We start from the raw sequence: 19,985 nt of genomic DNA on the forward strand, positions 1-19,985 counted from the left end.
GGATGATTCTTTTGGTGTCAAGTGACGTCTAGCTATGTATAACATCTGCATCTCAGTCTGTAAAAGTTCACATCATTTGCAACCTTTCAGCATTACAAGCTTGTTGAATTCTCAGCAGTCTGTCATGCTTTTACTTTAATGCTGATAGCTTTACCAATGGTATTTCCCCCAGATAAGGCAATCTTTATCTAGCTACCTGGTACCAAAGGATACTTGTGCATGCAAACTTTCTTCTATTAGTATCCTTATCAAATACACAGTAGCTTTGGGTGCCTAGATCATTCTGGAGAGGCTCTCTAATCCAATCCAGACAGTTTTATTGATAGTTGTGTATTTCATGAAGCATAGTTTTGCCCTCAGATAAGCTAGATTGTGGGAAACCCACAGGTAGGAAGATGTCTCAGTTGTGCTGCACCAAACACGCAGCAACAGCAGCGTGAAAGGTTATTTGTTACAGATTACAGGACATGCCAAATAATTAATATGACTTTATACGCTAACTAAATTGTTCATAGTCTGTACAGATGAATTTTGTGGATGGGTCCTTAAGGAATAAATTGAATTGGAGCTCACATATAATTTTTTAAACAAAAAGGCTTTGATAAATTAAGTGGTGTACACAAATCAGGTATGGACGTTCACACTGCTGAGTTGGTCATCCACCCTCCCTCTTTATGCTCATTAAACTCTAAAGTGATGGATGTCTTCCCCATGACATGTCTACATATTGTGCATACTATTAGTCACAAAAAGAAAACAGCACACTTGCTTCAGACCATAAGGCCATTTGGCACATCAAGTCTGCTCTGCCATTCAATGTGATCATGACTGATTTGATCCTCAACTCTATATTCCTGCCTTTTCTCTAGACCTCAATTCCCTTACTGATTAAAAACCAATCTCTCAGCCTTGAATGTACTTAATGAGGCAGTCTTTACATGCCTCTGCCGTAACTAATTCCACAGTTTCATTACCCTTTTGAGAAAAGAAATTCCTCCTCCTCTTTCTCTTCAATGCTCAACCCCTTACTCTGAGATTATGCCCTTTGGTCTTTGACTCTCCTACATGAAGATACAATTTTTTTAAAAATTGAATCTGTCAAGTCCCCTGAGGATCTTGTACACTTCAATAAAGTCACCACTCATTCATCTAAATTCCAATGAATAGAGGTCCATTCTACTCAACTGCTGCTCATGAGACAGTTCCTTAATTACCAGAATCAACCACGTGAACCTTTTCTGGACTGTCTCTAATCCAGTATATCTTTTCTTAAATGAGGGGATCAAACCTGTTCACAGCATTCTAGGTATGGTCAGACTAATGCCTTGGATAGTTTTAGCAAGATTTGCTGCTGCATATGTTGAGATCCCATCATTAGGGAGTTCTGCGAAATTGTAATCTTTACGTCATTAATTGACTGTACGTTGCACTTTGGGGAATGAAATTGGATGAATGACTGCATTCTTGGTTGACTTGAGGTAACCTGTTTGCTTTACATGTAGGACTTGGAAAAAACTATGAATCCTCTTTCCATGGAATCCTTGCCAAGAGAAACCTGGGTTTCCTTTAATAAAATGCCACCTGGCTGATGCCATTTATTGAAATTGATTGCATCCGCAGTGGCAAGAGTGCTCAGCTATTGAGAAAATGAACTATTCTAAGCTCAACACCACAAATCCAGTCATGTATCTTAACAGAAAAATATCCTGGCTCAAAAATATATCAGGATGACTTACTCACTCCTCCATTTGTGATGACTTCTGACCTCACTCCATATTTCAGTGGAGTTGAAAATACTGCAAATAACATTGACCTGGAGTTTGGGTTTGAGGCACAACTCATTTTAACAGAAAGTTAGATGAATTAGAAAAGAAGTGATCCTGATATTGGTAAATTGTGCAAGCTGGAATTGTAAGAAAGCAGTGCTATTTATTTTGTTACTTTTTTTATTTAAGTAGATCAATATGCACCTCAAGATCAAACTACCAGGATTTGTTCTTAAAAGTGCTCAAGGCATCATTTAGTCACACATGGGGGCTTTCACTTAGAACTAGCATCAATCCCCAAAGGGTCAATTGTCTTTTTCAGGCTTTTGGTGATGTTGCATTTGGCCAATATGTTCCAATTCAGATATCCTATTTGCTGCACCGATATTAGAATCAAACTAGGCTTGTGATACTCCACTTAAGGGCTTCTATTAGAATATTATTTAGAATTTTAGCAAGAAAACATTGATCTTTCTTCATTCATCTTGTATTCGGCAGCTGTGCATAAAAAGATCGAAATAGTTTTCATACTTTCCCTCCCCAACACTAACAAATCTGGACATGATATGGAGATGCTGGTATTGGACTGGGGTGTACAAAGTTTAAAAAATCTCTCAACACCAGGTTATAGTCCAACAGGTTTAATTGGAAGCACTAGCTTTTGGCAAAATCACCTGATGAAGGAACGGCGCTCTGAAAGCTAGTGCTTCCAATTAAACCTGTTGGACTATAACCTGGTGTTGTGATTTTTAAATCAGGACATTACACTTCCTTTATAATATATTTAAATGAATAAAAATCAGAACAAATGTCTGTTTTTCAAGATGCATGTTTTATCACCTTTAAATTCTGTCAACACAGGTTAACACTGCTTTATTGTCTCATTTCCTCTTGAGTCTTCATTGTGTTGTAATCTTGCTCAATTTTCACTGTGACTGACCTCTCCCAGTTTATTATTGCACTCTAATCTAGGTGGTAGGCTTCATTTCATTACAACCTTGTTTCTGGCACAGTTTGATATGCTGTAGCCCCGTCTTCTTCTCGACCCACCCCCTTCCCTAGCTTGGAGCTGTTACAATGTTGTTTGAACACTCTTTCCCATCTCCTCCAAACGATTACTGATTTATGTTGTGAACTTCTCCATAATTTACACTTAACTATGCTCCTCACCCCCCTCCCCTAGTTTACACTATGTTGTCATTCTGGCTCTTTAGACTTCACTGTAACCGAGCGACCTTACTCCTTCGTATACTCTCAACGACTTTTTGTTCCTGATCTCCAGCATTGGGTTGCATCTCGAGGCAGGCCTGCCCATTCAGTTGATAACTGAAACCTGCTTCTGAATTTGAATAAACAGGAAACTCTCAGAGATTATGAATTCTAGACAGAGGCTGAAGTCAGGAAGTTAAAAATCACGCAACACCAGGTTACAGTCCAAGAGGTTTATTTGGAAGCTCTAGCTTTCGGAAATTCTGTGTCTTACAATCTTATTCTCCACAACCATCTGATGGAGGAGCGGCGCTCCAAAAGCAAGTCTTCAAAATAAATGTGTTGGACTATAACCTGGTGTTGTGATTTTTAAATTTGTACACCCAGTCCAACACCGGTTCCTCCAAATCGAAGTCAGGAAGGTTTCTGATTTTCCTACAAGGCAGACAAAGGACTGTTTTGTACAGCAGCTTGCATAGTATTTCCAGAATAAAAATTGCTGGAAGCACTCAGTATGTCTGGTATCTGGAGATACAGTAAAGACTAGATTCTTTTGCTTCCTGTTGGTAGGTTTGAAAATCAGCTTCCACCTCACTTGTACCAGCAGTGGAGGTAGTTATTGGTGGCTGACCCAACACTGGGATAATTTGAGGCACTTAAGTGGGTAATTAATGGGGTCAGTAAAGGGTCTCATCCTATGCAGTCAGGATTTCATCAGCCGTGGGAGAGACTCATTCCTACTGTTAGCCCTGCAGCTTTTCCTGCAGGGGCTAGGGTCAGAATGGGTTGTTTCTTAATAAGTCTGCTTGACCTATTGGAGGGTCCCCCCCTCCAAAGTGTTACTACCCCCTAGTTTCATTACCTTCCATAATACCGCAAATCCTGGCCCCTCCAGCCACTGTCAGGAGCTGGCTAGATTTCCTGAAAACCCGGCAAGTTGAGTGACATCATGGAGAGTGAAACTGTAAAAGTTTAAGTTAATGACCTAAGTTTTCCATTTGCTTTCATGAATCTGCTAGCAACTTTTCAGTATGAGTAGCTCAGAGACCTTTGCCAGTGTATACAAGTATACCTTTATTCATTAATCTTCAATGGGATGAATCTTTGGTTAATTTTTGGGGATATACTCTACAGTTCAGATCCCGTATGGAGTGTAGTGATTTTTATTTTGCAAAGGTTATTTAATTATTATAAAGGTTGAACTATATTGTTTCTAATCTAAGGTCAGTCTGAACAGCTGAAGTGATTTTATCTCATGGATTAATTTGAGACATCAGTTTGGGGTGAGCCTGTTTATCCATAGTGCTGTCAGTGATAGATCAAACGTTCTTTGTCTCCAGAGAAAGCGTTCATTGGAAAAGCCCAAATCCATGTTGGAGAGATTCTTTTTCCAACGAGAATGTTGGATGTGCACTGAGCACAAACCCTGGAGATACAGATGTTCTCTGGTTTTTAAAGTGAGTCAAGAAGGATTTGAGCAGAACTCCTGTGGTGCAGTAGTCATGTCCCTACCTCTGAGCCAAGAGGCCCAGGTAAAAATCACGCCTCCTCTAGAGGTGTGTAGTAATGTCTGTGCACAGGTTGGTTCCTTTTTGATAAGGATTAATCAAAAAAGCTTCAGTATTTGCTCAGTCTTGCTACCGATAATTGCTGTGACAAGTGATCATTGTGTCCACACAATGGGTATGTCATGTAGGTGGAGGAGGGTGGTTTGAGAGTTGGGGAAATGCAATTTGATGCAATATTTCAAAGAAATGAAAATATGAAGGGTGGATCAGTAAATTTGCAGACGATATGAAGATTGGTGGAGTTGTGGATAGTGAGGAGGGCTGTTGTCGGCTTTAAAGGGACTTAGATATGATGCAGAGTTGGGTTGAGGAATGGCAGATGGAGTTCAACCCTGTCAAGTGTGAGGTTGTCCATTTTGGAAGGACAAATAAGAATGCAGAATACAGGGTTAATGGTAGGGTTCTTAGTCAGGTGGAGGAGCAAAGGGATCTTGTCTATGTTCATAGCTCTTTGAAAGTTGCCATTCAGGTGGATAGAGCTTGTAAGAAGGCTATGGTGTATTAGCGTTCATTAGCAGAGGGATTGAATTCAAGAGTCGTGAGGTGATGTTGCAGCTGTACAGGACCTTGGTAAGGCCACATTTGGAGTACTGTGTGCAGTTCTGGTTGCCTCATTTTAGGAAAGATGTGGAAGCTTTGGAGAGGTGCAGAGGAGATTTACCAGGATGTTGCCTGGAATGGAGAATAGGTCATACGAGGATAGGTTGAGAGTGTTAGGCTTTTCTCATTGGAACGGCGAAGGAGGAGGGGTGACTTGATAGAGCTTTATAAGATGATCAGGGAAATAGATAGAGTCGACAGTCAGACTTTTTCCCCGGGTACAATAGTGTGTTACAAGGGGACATAAATATAAGGTGAAGGGTGGAAGGTATAGGAGGGATGTCAGGGGTAGGTTCTTTACCCAGAGAGTGGTGGGGGCATGGAATGCGCTGCCTGTGGGAGTCAGAATCATTGGTGACCTTTAAGTGGCAATTGGATAGGTACATGGATGGGTGCTTAATCTAGGACAAATGTTCGGCACAACATCGTGGGCTGAAGGGTCTGTTCTGTGCTGTATTGTTCTATGAAGGAGAAACTGAGCTACACAACAGAAATCTGTTTCATTCCTGCTCTGACCTAAACCAGGCTGGCATTTAGGCTGAAAAAGAAATCAATGAACAGTGGATGCTAGAATTCCGAAACAAACACAGAAATTGCTGGATAAACTTAGCAGGTCTAGCAGCATTCTGGAGAAGGGTCACTGGACTTGAATGGTTAACTTTTTTCTCCACAGATGCTGTCAGACCTGCTGAATCTTTTCAGCGATTTCTGATTTTGTTTGTGGTACTTGGGCTTGATGGTTTGCTTCTGTGTTCCTGATCTTAGAAGAGAAACTCAGTCCTACAGCTTCACTGTTCAGTGAAGTTTTAAGAATATTCAGCTGACAATACCTTGGTAATATATATGTCAGTTTATTCATGCAAACCTATTTCAAGTGCAATTCTGGATGAGCAACAAATGCTGACCTTGTCAACAACACCCACGCTCGATCAAAAAAAAAAGGAATGTCTGGTGTGTTGAAACTACATCTCATATCAGTCAGCAGGTTCAGGAGGAGGAGGCAAAGCTGAAAAAAATTTTAAAATGCTGTAGTGCATTGACCAGACCATTGCCTTCTGCCTGCGTAATATTGTCTAGATTCTGATATCTCCAACTGTACTGCACATGCAATGATTCTCAGTGTTATTTTAGTATCGCAGTTACCATTTTGCACACTAATTTCACATTCTTTCAGTAATGTTCAATTTGTAGATATCAAGAGGACAATTTATTTTGTATATTCACAATGTTAAAACCTATAGAATTTTTGTCTCATTGAATGAAAGGTCGCTAAAGCTTTTCTCTGGCTATCTGGTGCACACTTTGACCCTTCACAAACTTGGAGTAATGTAGAGGGAGCTTGATGCTGAACAGAAAGGATCCCATTCTCCAGAAACACAATTTGCTCAATTTGAGAAAACAATTTATTTTCTACTGAGAAAGTTGAACTGCTGATGTCTATTTTGCAAGATACCACCAGTATTGAAAAAAGGAGAGAAAATGACATAAGAAATTAGCAATTAAGTGATACTAAGTTTTGATTTTAAAAACTAATTCATTATTCAACAAAAACATTTTGATAAAGGTAATTATTCAGGTTCAGAAAAGATGGCATTAGAGTAACAGAAAATAATGATCTAACAGTACAGTAAGGAAACTATCGAACTATCCAAAAAGATTGAGGTTAGGGTAGTGGCGTCTTTGGAATCATCTGTATTTTATCCTGATAAATCCCCTCCTTCACTCTAAAGACTTAAGAGGTAACCAGTCACTCTTTAGAGTGAACTGGGGATTTGACAGGATAGACATACAGAAGATGTTTCCGACTGGAGTCGAGTGAAACACGAGCTGCTCATGTAAGATGGTTGCAAAAAAAGCCAAAAGGGAATTCCAGAGAAACTTCTGCACCAAAGTGTGTCAAGAATATGGAATATGCAACTATAAGGTATCAAATAACATGGATGCAATTAAGGAGGTTATGGATGAACTCATGGAAAACAAATTGAAAGCTATGTTTATGGGTTAATGAGAAAGAGTGGGAGGAAGTTGATGTCTGTCTGGCATAATTGTAGATGGAAATGTGTTGCTGGAAAAGCGCAGCAGGTCAGGCAGCATCTAGGGAACAGGAGAATCGACGTTTCGGGCATTAGCCCTTCTTCAGGAATGGCATAATTGTAGGCATGGACCAAATTGGGCAAAATGTTTCTGGGCTGTAGGTTCATGTTTTAAATCAAAAATATTTTTTTGTTTTGCTGTTTGTTCTCACATTGTGTAACTTTCAACTTCATGGCTTCGCAAGAGTTAATTGAATGAACTCTATTACAGAGCTGAAGGCTAAGGAAGTGTGTGATTGGCTGCGGGCAGCAGGATTTCCTCAGTATGCACAGCTCTATGAAGGTAGGTATGGTGTTTGTGCCTTATTTATTTGTTTTAATTTGGTTTTTATAAAGAATGTAGGAGTAGAGGCCAGCCAATGGGAAAAACTCTGAGAAATTTGCTTAGCTCTGCCATTATAACATGGGATGCACACTTGATTTTGTTCCCCTTTTAAAATTACCTACAAACAGGATCTTTCCCCTTTGTTGTCTGTCTTTATTTTTCCCTATGAGGATTTTCCTTAAGCTAAACAGTGTTATTTATTTGAATGTTATTCGCAACACCTTGGTAATTATGGATAAGGATGGTCACATAGCTTCAGTTAATCTGTCTAATTAAAGACCTTCTAACATTTTTCCCCCTGACCACCATACATTGCTCATTTTAAAAATATTTCCAAGTTTTTGCCTCCATCTGATGCGTTCTTTCAAATGTTGATTTACACTGTTAAGAAGAATTTCCTAAAAATGGTCCTAAAATCACATTTTACTGGTTTGAAACTGTGCCCTTTTGTTCCCCTCCGTGGTTTAATTTGGAGTAATATTCTGGCTTAATTTTTTCTATGCTGATAAGAACCTTGGGCAACCTTTATGTAAACAGTTCTTTCTTCACCGGAAATACCCTGTTTATCTAGTTCATATGTTGCAACATTTAAACAGGTATCCTGGGATTTTCCTGAGGGGCACTTCTGATCGATGACTTGAATTTTTGGATACACAAGACCCGCAAAAATTCTGGCAAATGCGGCTTTTAGTTAATTTTTCACTGCTATTACAGCTGTTCATTGAGCATCCACTGCATTAGCTTTTGTATAGATATCTGTGGAAGTCTTGTTGTAAATCTGCATCATGTTGTAAAATTCCTGACAGTCTTTTTCAGGCAGATGTTTGTCAGGCAGAATCTCTATTCCGAATCCATATTACTTTTTAAATGAGATGTTTCTTGTACAGTTGATCATCAGTTTAATCCAATTACTTAACAGCTTAAACTAAATAGGGGAATAGGGTTCAATTTCACGGAAAAGTAGGAATCAAAGTTAAAGGAAAAAGTAAGGCTGCAGGTTAGTCGTAGGGCTGATTATTAACAGAAAATATAAGGAAGGGACAAAATGTGTGGATATGATATTGCACCAAAACATCATCATAATGTAAGGGAATTTAATTATAGAACAACTTAAAGGTTTTGTACCTGAATGCATGCGGCATTCAGAACAAAATTAATGAGTAAACAGTGAATGGAAACAAATGGGGATGATTTGGTGATAATTATGTAGTTTCAGGCAGAACAGGTTTGCGAATGAATATGGAAGCATTTTGTGTTTCAGAAGAATAGACAAGAAAGAAAAGGTTGTGGAGCAGTTTTGTTAGTGAAGGAAGGGGAGTGCTGCAATGAGAAGTGATAGATACTGGAAATCAAGACGTAGAATCAGCCTGGTTAAAAATGAGAAATTTCAAACTGGAAAGGAGACTGCTGTGGTAGTAATCGATAGGTTCCCAAACAGTTGATTTGATTTGTTGTTGCATGCACTGAGATAGTGGAAAGTGTTGTTTTGGTGCCAGTACAGACAAATTGTACCATACAAAGTGTTTCAGGTTAGAGGAACAGAGTGCAGAATACCGTGTTACAGCCACAGAAAAGGTGCAGAGAGAGAGTGCTCAACATGAACCTTTTGAGAGGTCAATTGAAAAGTCTGATATCAGCAGAGAAGGCACTGTTCTTGGATCTGTTGATAAGTGTAAAAAAAAAAATCTTTTATATCTTCTGCCTGATGGAAGAGAGTGTAACTGGGGTGAGAGGGGTCTTTGATTATGGTTGTTTTCTCAAGCAAGTGGAAAGTATAGATGGAGTTAATAGATGGAAGGCTCGCTTGTGTGAAGGACTGGGCCGTGTTCACAGCTCTGTAGCTTCTTGTGGTCTTGGGAAGAGCAGTTGCCATACCACACTCTAGTGCATCCAGATATGATGCAGTATAGAAAGCATCCCATAAAAATTGGTAAAAGTCCTAATGCCACATTTCATTAGCCTACTGAGGAAGTAAAGACATTGCTGTGCTTTTTTTGACTGTCACGTTGACGTGGGTGGTTGAGGACAGATTGGTGATCATCATCACTGCATGTCGCTGTATCACACAGCGACATAAACAGGCTTCACGAGGTATCACTTAACTTGTTTTCAGAACATTCTACCATCTCTTTAAATCCCTGGTCATTCTCATTTCAGTCCACTGTTTTAAAACGCAGAAAAATTGAGACCCAGTCTGTAAACAAATCTTAGTCCCACTGTTTTCTCTTTCAAACTGGATGTAAAATTCAATCATATTACAATTGCTGTTGCCTAGAGGTGCCTTTAATTCTGAGGCTCTTAATTAATTTGGTCAGGTTACATAGTACTATGTCTATAGCTTCAGGCTACAGCATGCATATTGTCACAGTATCTCAGGAAGCCAGTCAGCTACTGAGAATCAGTTTGGGAATTTGCCAGCATTCTAGAGGGGAGATGATTCTCTACCTGTCTCCTTGTTAACCTGTGGGGCAGCTCTGTGGTTTGGACCTGCCTTCAGCAGAGGACTCCAAGGTAGACAGAGCAGAACTGATTCCGCTAGTGGTATGAGTCCAGAACAAAGGGGTGGAACTCTTATATTAGTGCTCGGCTGTGAGCACTTTTCACAAATGGTTCTGCAACTTTCACTCTGCAAAGCTCTTTAAAGCTTAATGGGGATATGGGATAATAAGTCATCCGGTGGGGTGGCGTGGTGGCTGAGTGGTTAGCACTGCTACCTCAGCATCAGGGAATTGGGTTCGATTCCAGTCTCTGGTGACTGTGTGGTGTTTGCACATTCTACCGGTGTCCGTGTGAGTTTCCGCCAGGTGCTCCACAGTTCGAAGACATGCAGGTTAGGTGGATTTGCCATGCTAAGTTACCCATAGTGTCCAGGGATGTACAAGCTAGGTAGATTAGCCATGGTAAATGTGGGGTTAAGAGCGATAGGATAGGGGGCTGTGACTAAGTGACGTACACTTCAGAGGGTAGGGATTCTGTGATTTTTGAGGTGAGAGAAATTACTTCTGTCAAAAGATCTCAAATCTGTAGACTTCAGCATGTGGTCGATGTGGCACATTGAGTAAATTTAAGGGGTGGTAGATTTTTAATTACTAATGAGTTGAAGAATTATAGGGACCAAATAGGAAAGTGGAGTTGCAGTAGAGTTGAGATCAGCCATGATCGTACTGAATGGCAGAGCACACTCCTGGGGCTGAATTGCCTACTCCTAGTTCATGTTCTTAACATGGAAAATTATGAAGATTAATGGGTTTGGGTGCTTGACAAAACAAGAAGTTTGGTCTTTGTTTTTGATCTGGAAACCATTTTGGCCATTTTCCAATTTACTGCTATCTTCCCAGTGTCCATTATGAGCCAAGCTTTACTTGGTACTGCTGTAATCTAACTGACTCCTGGAGATTAAGCTCCTTACATTCAGCCACCCCAGCCTACAGTAACATTGGAGAACCTGTGTGCCTCACTCTTGCAGTCTGCATCCTCTGCAGCATGTGTGTGCATCTCCTTTTTAAGGTGTGCAGTATTCACTTGAGGTTTTAGAAACATCTGATTTCCTGCTATCACCTTCACTTGAGTCTGAATCTCCTCTCCGTACCAGTGTCATTTAAGCCTTGGGACTATCTGAACAGATAAACGCACACTGTTATATTTACATTATTGGAATTTATGAATTGTCAAAAATGGCTGAATTCACAAAAGATTAACTTGTACAACTACTTTCACTTTAAGTATTTGTTATCTCCTGCAATGGAATTTCCTGCTTTAGCCTAAGTCTGTACAGTACTTGAAATGTTTAATTAAGGCAAAATGTTTGTAGCAATAAAGGTTTGACTGCAACTTTTAAATGATCCTGGAGGATTGACAGAACAATTACTGGAAGTAGAGCATATTGGGAAAATGATTTTCAGCCAAATGTCCTTTCCATTAATCCGTTTTCACCTTCAGACTAACAGCTTGGGCCCCATGTGAGCATACATTGACTGCTTCCTTCAGGAAAGTTGATTGCATCCCAAAAATATCCCAAATGTTTTAGCCTAGTTTTCGTGTGATACAGATTTCCTCTTTGAACTGGCTTGGAGTCACTGCTGGGAACACCAGATGTACTGAAATCATTGATAGAGTATTGTTGAGATGTTGGCAGGTGGGAGAAGGTGGCTTGCTGGCTGCCTCTCCAGGGAAGACCCAAAGCACTCACTATCAGCCAGCAGAGGGGTTACTAATGCACCTTCCTTTCGACATTGAGAGTCTTGACATGAAAATCCTACCCAGTGATAGCAGCTGGCCCATCAGAGGCTACTGTCTTTTCTGTTTAGCATTAGCACAGAGATGGCCATGGCTGCTTCGGGACATACGACTCCATCCTCAGAGGTCCAGGATTGCAGAGGACTTGAGGCAAAGTGTGAGCGATAGTTCTTGGGCTGGGGGACATAAGGAGAATAATATGTGGGAAGTAAGGATACAGTCACACAGAGAGATGGTCAGTGGCTTCAAGTAGGAAAGTAACCTCCAAATCTAATGTCCAGTCCTTTGAATTGACAGTTGATAACCACAGATAGTGGTTATCAAGAACACTGCATGATGATACGCCTATGTGCCACTGGGTTATTTCTCATTGGCAATCTGAACCCCTTTGATCTTTGCCCACATAAATACCTTATTTGCAGTGGGGCAGGAAGGTTAACTCTATGGCTTCATGCCCAGTGCTTAATTCTGGTGGAAGTGAGATGATAGCAAGGTTATATGTGCTACCACCTTGGTGAATACGCACCCTTGCCACCTCTAATCGTACCACCTACTTGCGCCGAAGATTCTCTCAAATGTTTTGTTTATTTTGGCCTCTGCTTTTCTTATTTCTTCTCTCCTGCCATACAAATGCATTTTTCATTATTTAGTTCCTTTGGACATTGCAGATGTAGTTCATCTAATGTCTTTAAGCTGACTGACTTGTTCAGGTGATCTGTGATACCAGTGTAGTCACAATTCTCCCTTTTATTTGCTGCATTTATTTTTTTCCAGATTTTGTTGAATTAATTCAATTGTTGCTAGAGGTCTAGCGCTCTGCAGCTAACTGACTCTCAGTAGTACAGTTCTGTCACAAAAGCTGAAGCTAGTTGAAATACTCAATAAATTGTGATGTCAGATGGCTTATTGAGTACTTCTAACATTTTCTGTTTTAATTTCAGATGTCCAGCATCCACCATATTTTACTTCTGTGGATTTTTTTTAACTGTATTGTTGAGATGTTGTGGTAGCAAAGTTCTATTGTTATACTTCTCTATTTGTAATCTGTCAACCTTCAATTCAGGGTAATTTTGTGACTCTTTGTCACTCACTTGCCAGAAGTGAATTGGGGATGTTCAGGTGTAGCTGTGGCTGGTTTTCTGACCATTTCTTGAATTAGTTGGAAGAACCTGTGTTGCATTTTCACTTTAGCTTCCCAGTGGATGAGCTGCTCTTCTAAAGGTCCAAGTTCAGTAAATTCAGAATTGCCTGTGTTTAAATACAAAAGATGCCCATCAAAAGTGCTATTGGAGGGTTTCTTTTGTGGATGGAGCTGTATCTCTGAGATTCAGCACCTGAAGAAATGTTAAAATATTCAGGACCAGCAGAAACTCTGAAAGAATAAGAGTTTTGGTTTTAGTGATCCTTCAGTAGATTTGAGGAAAAAAAATGACTAATTTTCAGTGATAGATGGAGTATATGAGAAGGTGATTTGTAAATGTGTTTTTTTCTTGTAGATTCTCAGTTTCCTATCGACATTGCGGCTGTCAAGAAGGATCATGATTTTCTCGACAGTGATTCTGTGAAATCCCTGTGCAGGTAACTTTTTTTTCTGAAATCGAGTGTTTACAATTTTAACCCCATCACCTCTCTTTGTGGTATAATTGTAACGTTTAAAAGGTGTTTGGATGGGTATATGAATAGGAAGGGTTTGGAGGAATGTGGGCCATCTGCTGGCAGGTGGGACTAGATTGGGTTGGGATATCTGGTCAGCATGGACGGGTTGGACCGAAGGGTCTGTTTCATGCTGTACGTCTCTATGACTCTATGTCAACTCTTTGGTATGTTGCCAGTAGTGTGGTTAATTGGGGCTGATAAGATTTAGCATGCTCCATCCATAAGTGGCTTTTCTAGATTATAGGGAAGTAATATCCAGATCAGAGACCATGTCAGTTTAATGCAGGATAGCAATACTATGTCTGGGTCAAGGTTGTTAAATGAATATTTTGACATCAGTAACTGAAAGTCTGCAATTGATGCATAGATTGCTCTTAGGGCAGTGTTATGTGACCTTTAGCAGTTAGTTCCAGTATGTGGTTTTTGGTTTGCAAGGTTATCTATCATGTAAGGAGAAAGTGAGGTCTGCAGATGCTGGAGATCAGAGCTGAAAATGTGTTGCTGGAAAAGCGCAGCAGCTCAGGCAGCATCCAGGGAACAGGAGAATCGACGTTTCGGGCATAAGACCATCTATCATGTAAACCGAATTAATATGGTAAATAACTTCTGTATCTGCAACAGACTTTCTGACATAGTCCCAAGTACCTGCACATACATTTGATGTAATCTTCTTTTAAAAACTGGTTGTGGGCCTTTTCAACTATTGATTTTATTATCTCTTTTTTGTCATTGACCGCTTCATTCTTAGGGTCTAACAGTCCAGCTGCCCTTGCTTGCTTGGGTTCTGGGGATCACTGATTCAGTAGGAGCATCCATAATGCTGTTATGAAGGGAGCTCCAGGATTTTGACCCAGTGACACTGAATGGTGAGGTATTTCCAAATTAGATGGTGAATGGCTTAGAGGGAAATGCAGGTGGTGGTATTCCCTCAGTATCTGTTGCCCATGTCTTTATGGATAGTCTGTCTCAGTAGGTTTCTTGAATTTCTGTTGTGACTCTTGTAGAAAGTTGCAGCATTGTGCATGGAGTGTCTGGTGGAGGGGGTGTATGTACCAATCAAACGGGCTGCTTTGTTCTGGATGCTTCACACTTGTTGCAGGATTTCTAGCATCTTTCCAGCTATTATCGCCACAGTATTCGCATGGGTAATTCAGTTCTATTTCTGGTCAGTGGTAACCTCCGAGGATGTTAGTGTATGAATAAGTGGTGGCAATGCCATTGAACAGGTGATGAATAGATTCTCTTGGTGGAAAGAATCATTTCCTCACACTTGTGTACCATGTGTTGCTACTTGCCACTTATCAGACCAAGGCCAGATACAAGCATGCTGCAATTGGGCATGGATTACTTCAGTATCTGAGGAGTCGTGAATATGCTGAATGTTGTGTAAACATAGGTGAACATTTCCACATCTGAATTTGTTTGAGGAAAGCTCATTGGAGCAGCCGAAGATATTATCCTGAGGAACTCCTGCAGACATCTGGAGCTGAGATAATTGACCTCCATTGCTTATCTTCCTTTGAGTTTGGAATGAGTCTAACCAGCAGAGACTCTTGCATATGATTCCCATTGGCTGTAATTTTTGCTAAAGTTCTTTTGTCAGGCTCTGTCAAATACAGCCTTGATGTCAAGGCAGTCACTCTCACCTCACATATAGAACTCAACTCTTGTCCATGTTTGAACCATGCCTGTAATGAAATCGTGGGCCTGGCAGAATCCATACAGTGTCTGTGAGCAGGTTGTTGCTGAGCAAGTGCTGCTTAATGACATTGGCCTCTTCTACCACTACTGCTGATCGAGGACAGATGGATAAGATGGTAATTTCCCAGGTTGGGTGCATCCTGCTTTTGTGTGAATGATATTATTGAGCAGTGTTCCACATTGTTAGATACTCGTGTTGTATCTGTACTAGACCAGCTTAGGTAGGGACATTGTTCCAAGTTCTGGAACACAAGCCTTCAGAACCTTGTGGTTTTGGTAGTACCTACCACCTTCAATCATTTCTTGACATCACATGGAGTGAATCAAATGGGCTAAAAATGGCATCTGAAGTAAATCTGTGGAAGGGGCTGAGATGAATCATTTACTTGGCACTTCTGGAGGAGGATTGTTGCAAATGTTTCAGCCTTATCTTTTGCATTAATATGCAAAATTATCATCATTTGAAGATAGGCATGTTTGTGAGCTGCTTTCTCCAATGAGTTTTGTAGTTGTTCACTATCATTCACGACTGGATGGAGCAGGACTGCAGAACTTAGATCTGATCTGTTGGTTGAGAAATGCTTAGCAAATGCAATAATTTGCTTTTTGGCGTACACACACTCCTGTGTTTGGCCTGCCCTGGTTTGAGTGGCTATATCTGTTGGAAATTCTGTCCCATTAAGCATGATGGCAGTGCTGCATAACACAATGGATGGTATTCTTAATTTGAAGACAAGATGTGTCCCCGTTATGACTGTATGACGGTCTCTCCTCCTGGTACTGTCATGAGTAGATGGAGCAAATGAGTCAAGTATATTTTTCCCTCTTAGTCCCTTTGCCATCTATCACAGACAGAGTCTGGCAGCAAGGTCCTTTAGGACACTCCGCTTCATCAGTAGTGATGTTGCTAAGCCCCTTTTGATGATGAACATTGACGTGCCCCACCGAGGGTGTGTTCTCCATTCTTGCTGCCTTGGTGCTTCCTCATCATTCATCAGTTGGTGGAACAGGGATGGTGTTGTGTGGGAACTAGCTGTACACTCAGAATTATCATGCTGTAAGTTTGCTTGCTCAGCTGGTAGATTTGTTCTCCGATGTTTCATCACCATGCTTACATACCTTGCAGACAATGTCAGACTATTGCTTGAACAATTTTGGCACTCACCCACGCAGGTTAGTAAGGAGCAGTTTGTAGGGTCAGCAGGGCTGTGTTTTGCCTGTTCTAGTGCCTAGCTGTCCAGTTTCATGCCTTTTTTAAAGATACTTAGCCATTTAAATACAGCCTACCAGGGCATTTAAGAGTTAGCCTCATTGTTGTGGGTTGGGAAACATATGTAGGCTGGAACAAGTAAGAAAGCAGATTTATTTCCCTAAATGACATTAGTAAACAACATGGGGTTTTATGGCAATTGACTATGGTTTAATTGTCATTGTTAGACTTTTAATTCCAGATTTGAATTCCAATTTCAGCATCTGTTATGGTGCAATTTGAACCATGGTCCCTATGGCCAGGTCTGAGTTTCTAATCTTGTGAAATTCTCACTATGCCATGTGTTTGGAAGGGCAAGGACTGATTTAGGGATAGAGAGCATGACTTTGTGCATGGGCAATCATGTCTCAGGAACTTGATTGAGTTTTTTTTAAGAAGTAACAAAGAGGATTGCTGAGGGCAGAGTGGTGAAATTGAAATGTATGGATTTCAGTAAGACATTCAATAAGGCTCCGCATGGGAGACTGATTAGATCTCACGGAATACAGGGAGAACTAGCCATTTGGATATACAACTGGCTTGACGGTAGAAGACAGAGGGTAGTGGTGGATGGTTGCTTTTCAAACGGGAGGCTTGTGACTAGTGGTGTGCCACAAGGATCGGTGCTGGGTCCACTACTTTTTGTTGTTTATACAAATGATTTACATGTCAACACAGGTAGAGTTAGTAAGTTTGCAGATGACACCAAAATTGGAGGTGTAGTAGGCTACAAAGAAGGTTACCTCAAAGTACATTGGCCCATCTGATCTAGATCCCAATGGGTTGAGGAGTGGTGGATGGAGTTTCATTTAGTTAAATGGGAAGTGATGCATTTTGGAAAAGAAAATCTTAGCAGGACTTATGCACTTAATGGTAAGTGCATGGGACATGTTGCTGAACAAAGAGACTTTGGAGTGCGGGTTCATACCTCCTTGAAAGTAGAGTTGTAGGTCGGATAGTGAAGAAGGCATTTGGTATGCCTTCCTTTATTGGTCAGAGTATTGAGTACAGGAATTGGGAGGTCATGTTGGGAGGTTTATAAAATCATGAGGGGCATGGATAGGATAGACATACTAAGTCTTTTCCCTGGGTTGGGGGGTCCAGAACGAGAGGGGATAGGTTTAGAGGGAGAGGGGAAACATTTAAAAGGATCTAAGGGGCAATGTTTTCACGCAGAGGGTGGTGCATGTATGGAATGAGCTGCCTGAGGAAGTGGTGGAAACTGGTACAATTACAGCATTTAAAAGGCATCTGGATGGATTTATGAATAGGAAGGGTTTGGAGGGATAAGGGCCAAGTGCTGGCAAATGGGACTAGATTTAGGTTAGGATGTTTGGTTGGCATGAATGAGTTGGACCGAAGGGTCTGCTTCTGTGCTATACATCTCTGACTCTTTGACCTCCCAATTAATGTGGGGTTTGTTTTTTCTTCCTCTTATGGTGCATCTAGAAGATGAAATGAGAAATAGTGTTGATGTGTGACTTCCAACTGTAATGACGTGGTCCAATGCTTCCATGATATTTGCTGACAGTTTATGAACCAAGTGAAATATAATAGGAACTAGTAATTTGCAGCTGCTCTAGCAGTTCCCAATTTCTAACATTGTGTATGGCGTCCTTCCCTAGTATCTGTTCTCATTCTGGTCTTGTGGCTTGCCTTCTGCATCAGATGAACATGAAAAGTGAGAATGATCCTTGATTGTTGTGAGATAGCAATAACCCATAGTTGATGTCTGATTCCTCTAAAGGATATGTTGAAATACATATACCAAATAATTGAATTCCAAGTGAAGTCTAAAGTGGGATGATTTAATATAAGGCTGTAAATTATAAGCGACCAGTAATAAGTAAAATTTGAGAGCATGTGCTTTCTGGGCATTTTGAATAACTACTTCAGGGCAGATTGATCATTTATGGGCAGTCTTGTTCCAAGTATGTTCTTGGAAGATGTCACTAACTCTTCGTGTTGCATTCCTAGTCAGGGCACTAATATTTTTTGCACTGACTTGTTGGCTTAGGGACAGCTGAGTGCCCTTGCTTCCTGCACTGTTAGTAAATTGCTTTGTGAGCCATTGACACTGTTGCCCTTTGTCTAAGTGAATGCAAGGAAATTTCTATAATATTCATTGGTGAATCTAAGATCTCAAGAAAAGTATCTCAAATATTCTTGAAATTACTGAATTTCCAGCGTTGTTAGTACATCTGCCTCTCAGGACTGTGCTGTCAAACTGTCAATATCACAATTTCTGACCAATTTTTACTTACTTGCATTTGGGGTCATTAGCATTTGTGCAGTAGACTTAGAGGTATACCCATTGCTGTAAAGTGAGGTTAGTTTTAGAAAAGTTTTGTTTAATTGCAGAGAGTTGGTGTCTGTAACTAGTACTGCATAGCTTCTGTCATACTTGATTAAAGTCCCTTCTGTCCTCAATTTGAAGTTTGGAGTTGAAATGATGGGAGTCAGGATTAGGTAGTATGTTGACTCAACGGCTGGACTACTTCCAGTGACAACTAATCAATAACCAATAGCTAAACCAGCAAAATTTTTCTTCCTCTTGTTTAATAGAATGTGTACCAAGCAGACTCTGGTTCAAAATTTGATGCTTCCAACCTAACTTTTTTTTTGTCTCTTCACCCACTTCAGGTGATAGTCTTTGCTGCCTAAACATTAATTAGAAGCAATCTCCATGCACAATGTGAATTATCCTGTTCAGGTAGTTCACAGATAAAGGGCCAAAGCTTCTGAGTAGTTGTGGTCACCAGTGGTTGCCACTCAGCACCTGCTTTTTAACCCAGTGACAGAGCTTCGTGCTTTTGGCCAGGATTTCTGAACCTGGCCTTTTCAGAAGTGCCAAGTTTTTGATTGGATTCCTTCTTTGTAATGCAGGCTCATTGGGTAAAGCCAATGCTTCCCCTGACAGGACTAGCTGCCATATTCTAGAAAGCCTCATTCACTAATGCACTGAATGGCTTTGGGACATTTAAGTAGCTTTTTAGTATGTGAGTAAATGGGTATGCAGTGAGAGAGTAGGATGGCAAGGTGACAGGGTAGTAGGATGGATAGGGATATTTTTACTGGTGCATTCATCTACAGGATAACTTACTGTGTTCATTAATCTGGTGTATCTGTTCCTTTTTTTTTTGTGCAGGGGACCACATTTTGAATGTGAACTAAACATAGCTCACTTCCTGGAAAGGGCTGCAGACTTGTCACGTGAAACATTTGTGTGGTGTTGTTGTAGTCAGCAAGAGATTTACATTAATTATTGCAAAATTCAGTATCATCTGCTTTGTGGTGGCCTTTATGTTTCAAAGTTTATTCAAGGTTACTTCATCCCCACCCCTTTCCAAATCTGGTTGACTCAAAATCTGATTAATGGTCATCAGTGCTTCTGTGTGACTGAGAAATAAACTATTGTTCTTCTATCTTCCCCTACAGGATTTACTAATATGTGACACATGCAAGAGCACTTAATCATTTAAAAGAATTGACACAAACATCAGTAGTATGGTGAACTAGCGATATCAGTCGGTAAAATCCCAAGGTCAGCATTGTGCCCTTGGCTGGGAGCTTCACCAGTCA

At 40.5% G+C, this 19,985-nt stretch overlaps 1 protein-coding gene across 2 annotated transcripts in view; it reads left to right on the forward strand.

Annotated features, from left to right (window-relative positions):
* The window catches only part of stard8 (StAR related lipid transfer domain containing 8), a 213,928-nt gene that overhangs the window by 143,489 nt on the left and 50,454 nt on the right, over nt 1-19,985 (forward strand). For both annotated transcript variants that reach the window (XM_087992006.1, XM_087992007.1), the window contains 2 exons: nt 7,448-7,519; nt 13,294-13,375. In XM_087992006.1, the coding sequence (XP_087848132.1) occupies nt 7,448-7,519; nt 13,294-13,375 (154 nt within the window). The remainder of the gene's footprint in view (nt 1-7,447; nt 7,520-13,293; nt 13,376-19,985) is intronic.

Source organism: Chiloscyllium plagiosum, unplaced genomic scaffold (genome assembly GCF_037043375.1).
Source record: "Chiloscyllium plagiosum isolate Xiang-an unplaced genomic scaffold, Cpla_swu_hap1 HiC_scaffold_11, whole genome shotgun sequence".
Lineage (NCBI taxonomy): Eukaryota > Metazoa > Chordata > Chondrichthyes > Orectolobiformes > Hemiscylliidae > Chiloscyllium > Chiloscyllium plagiosum.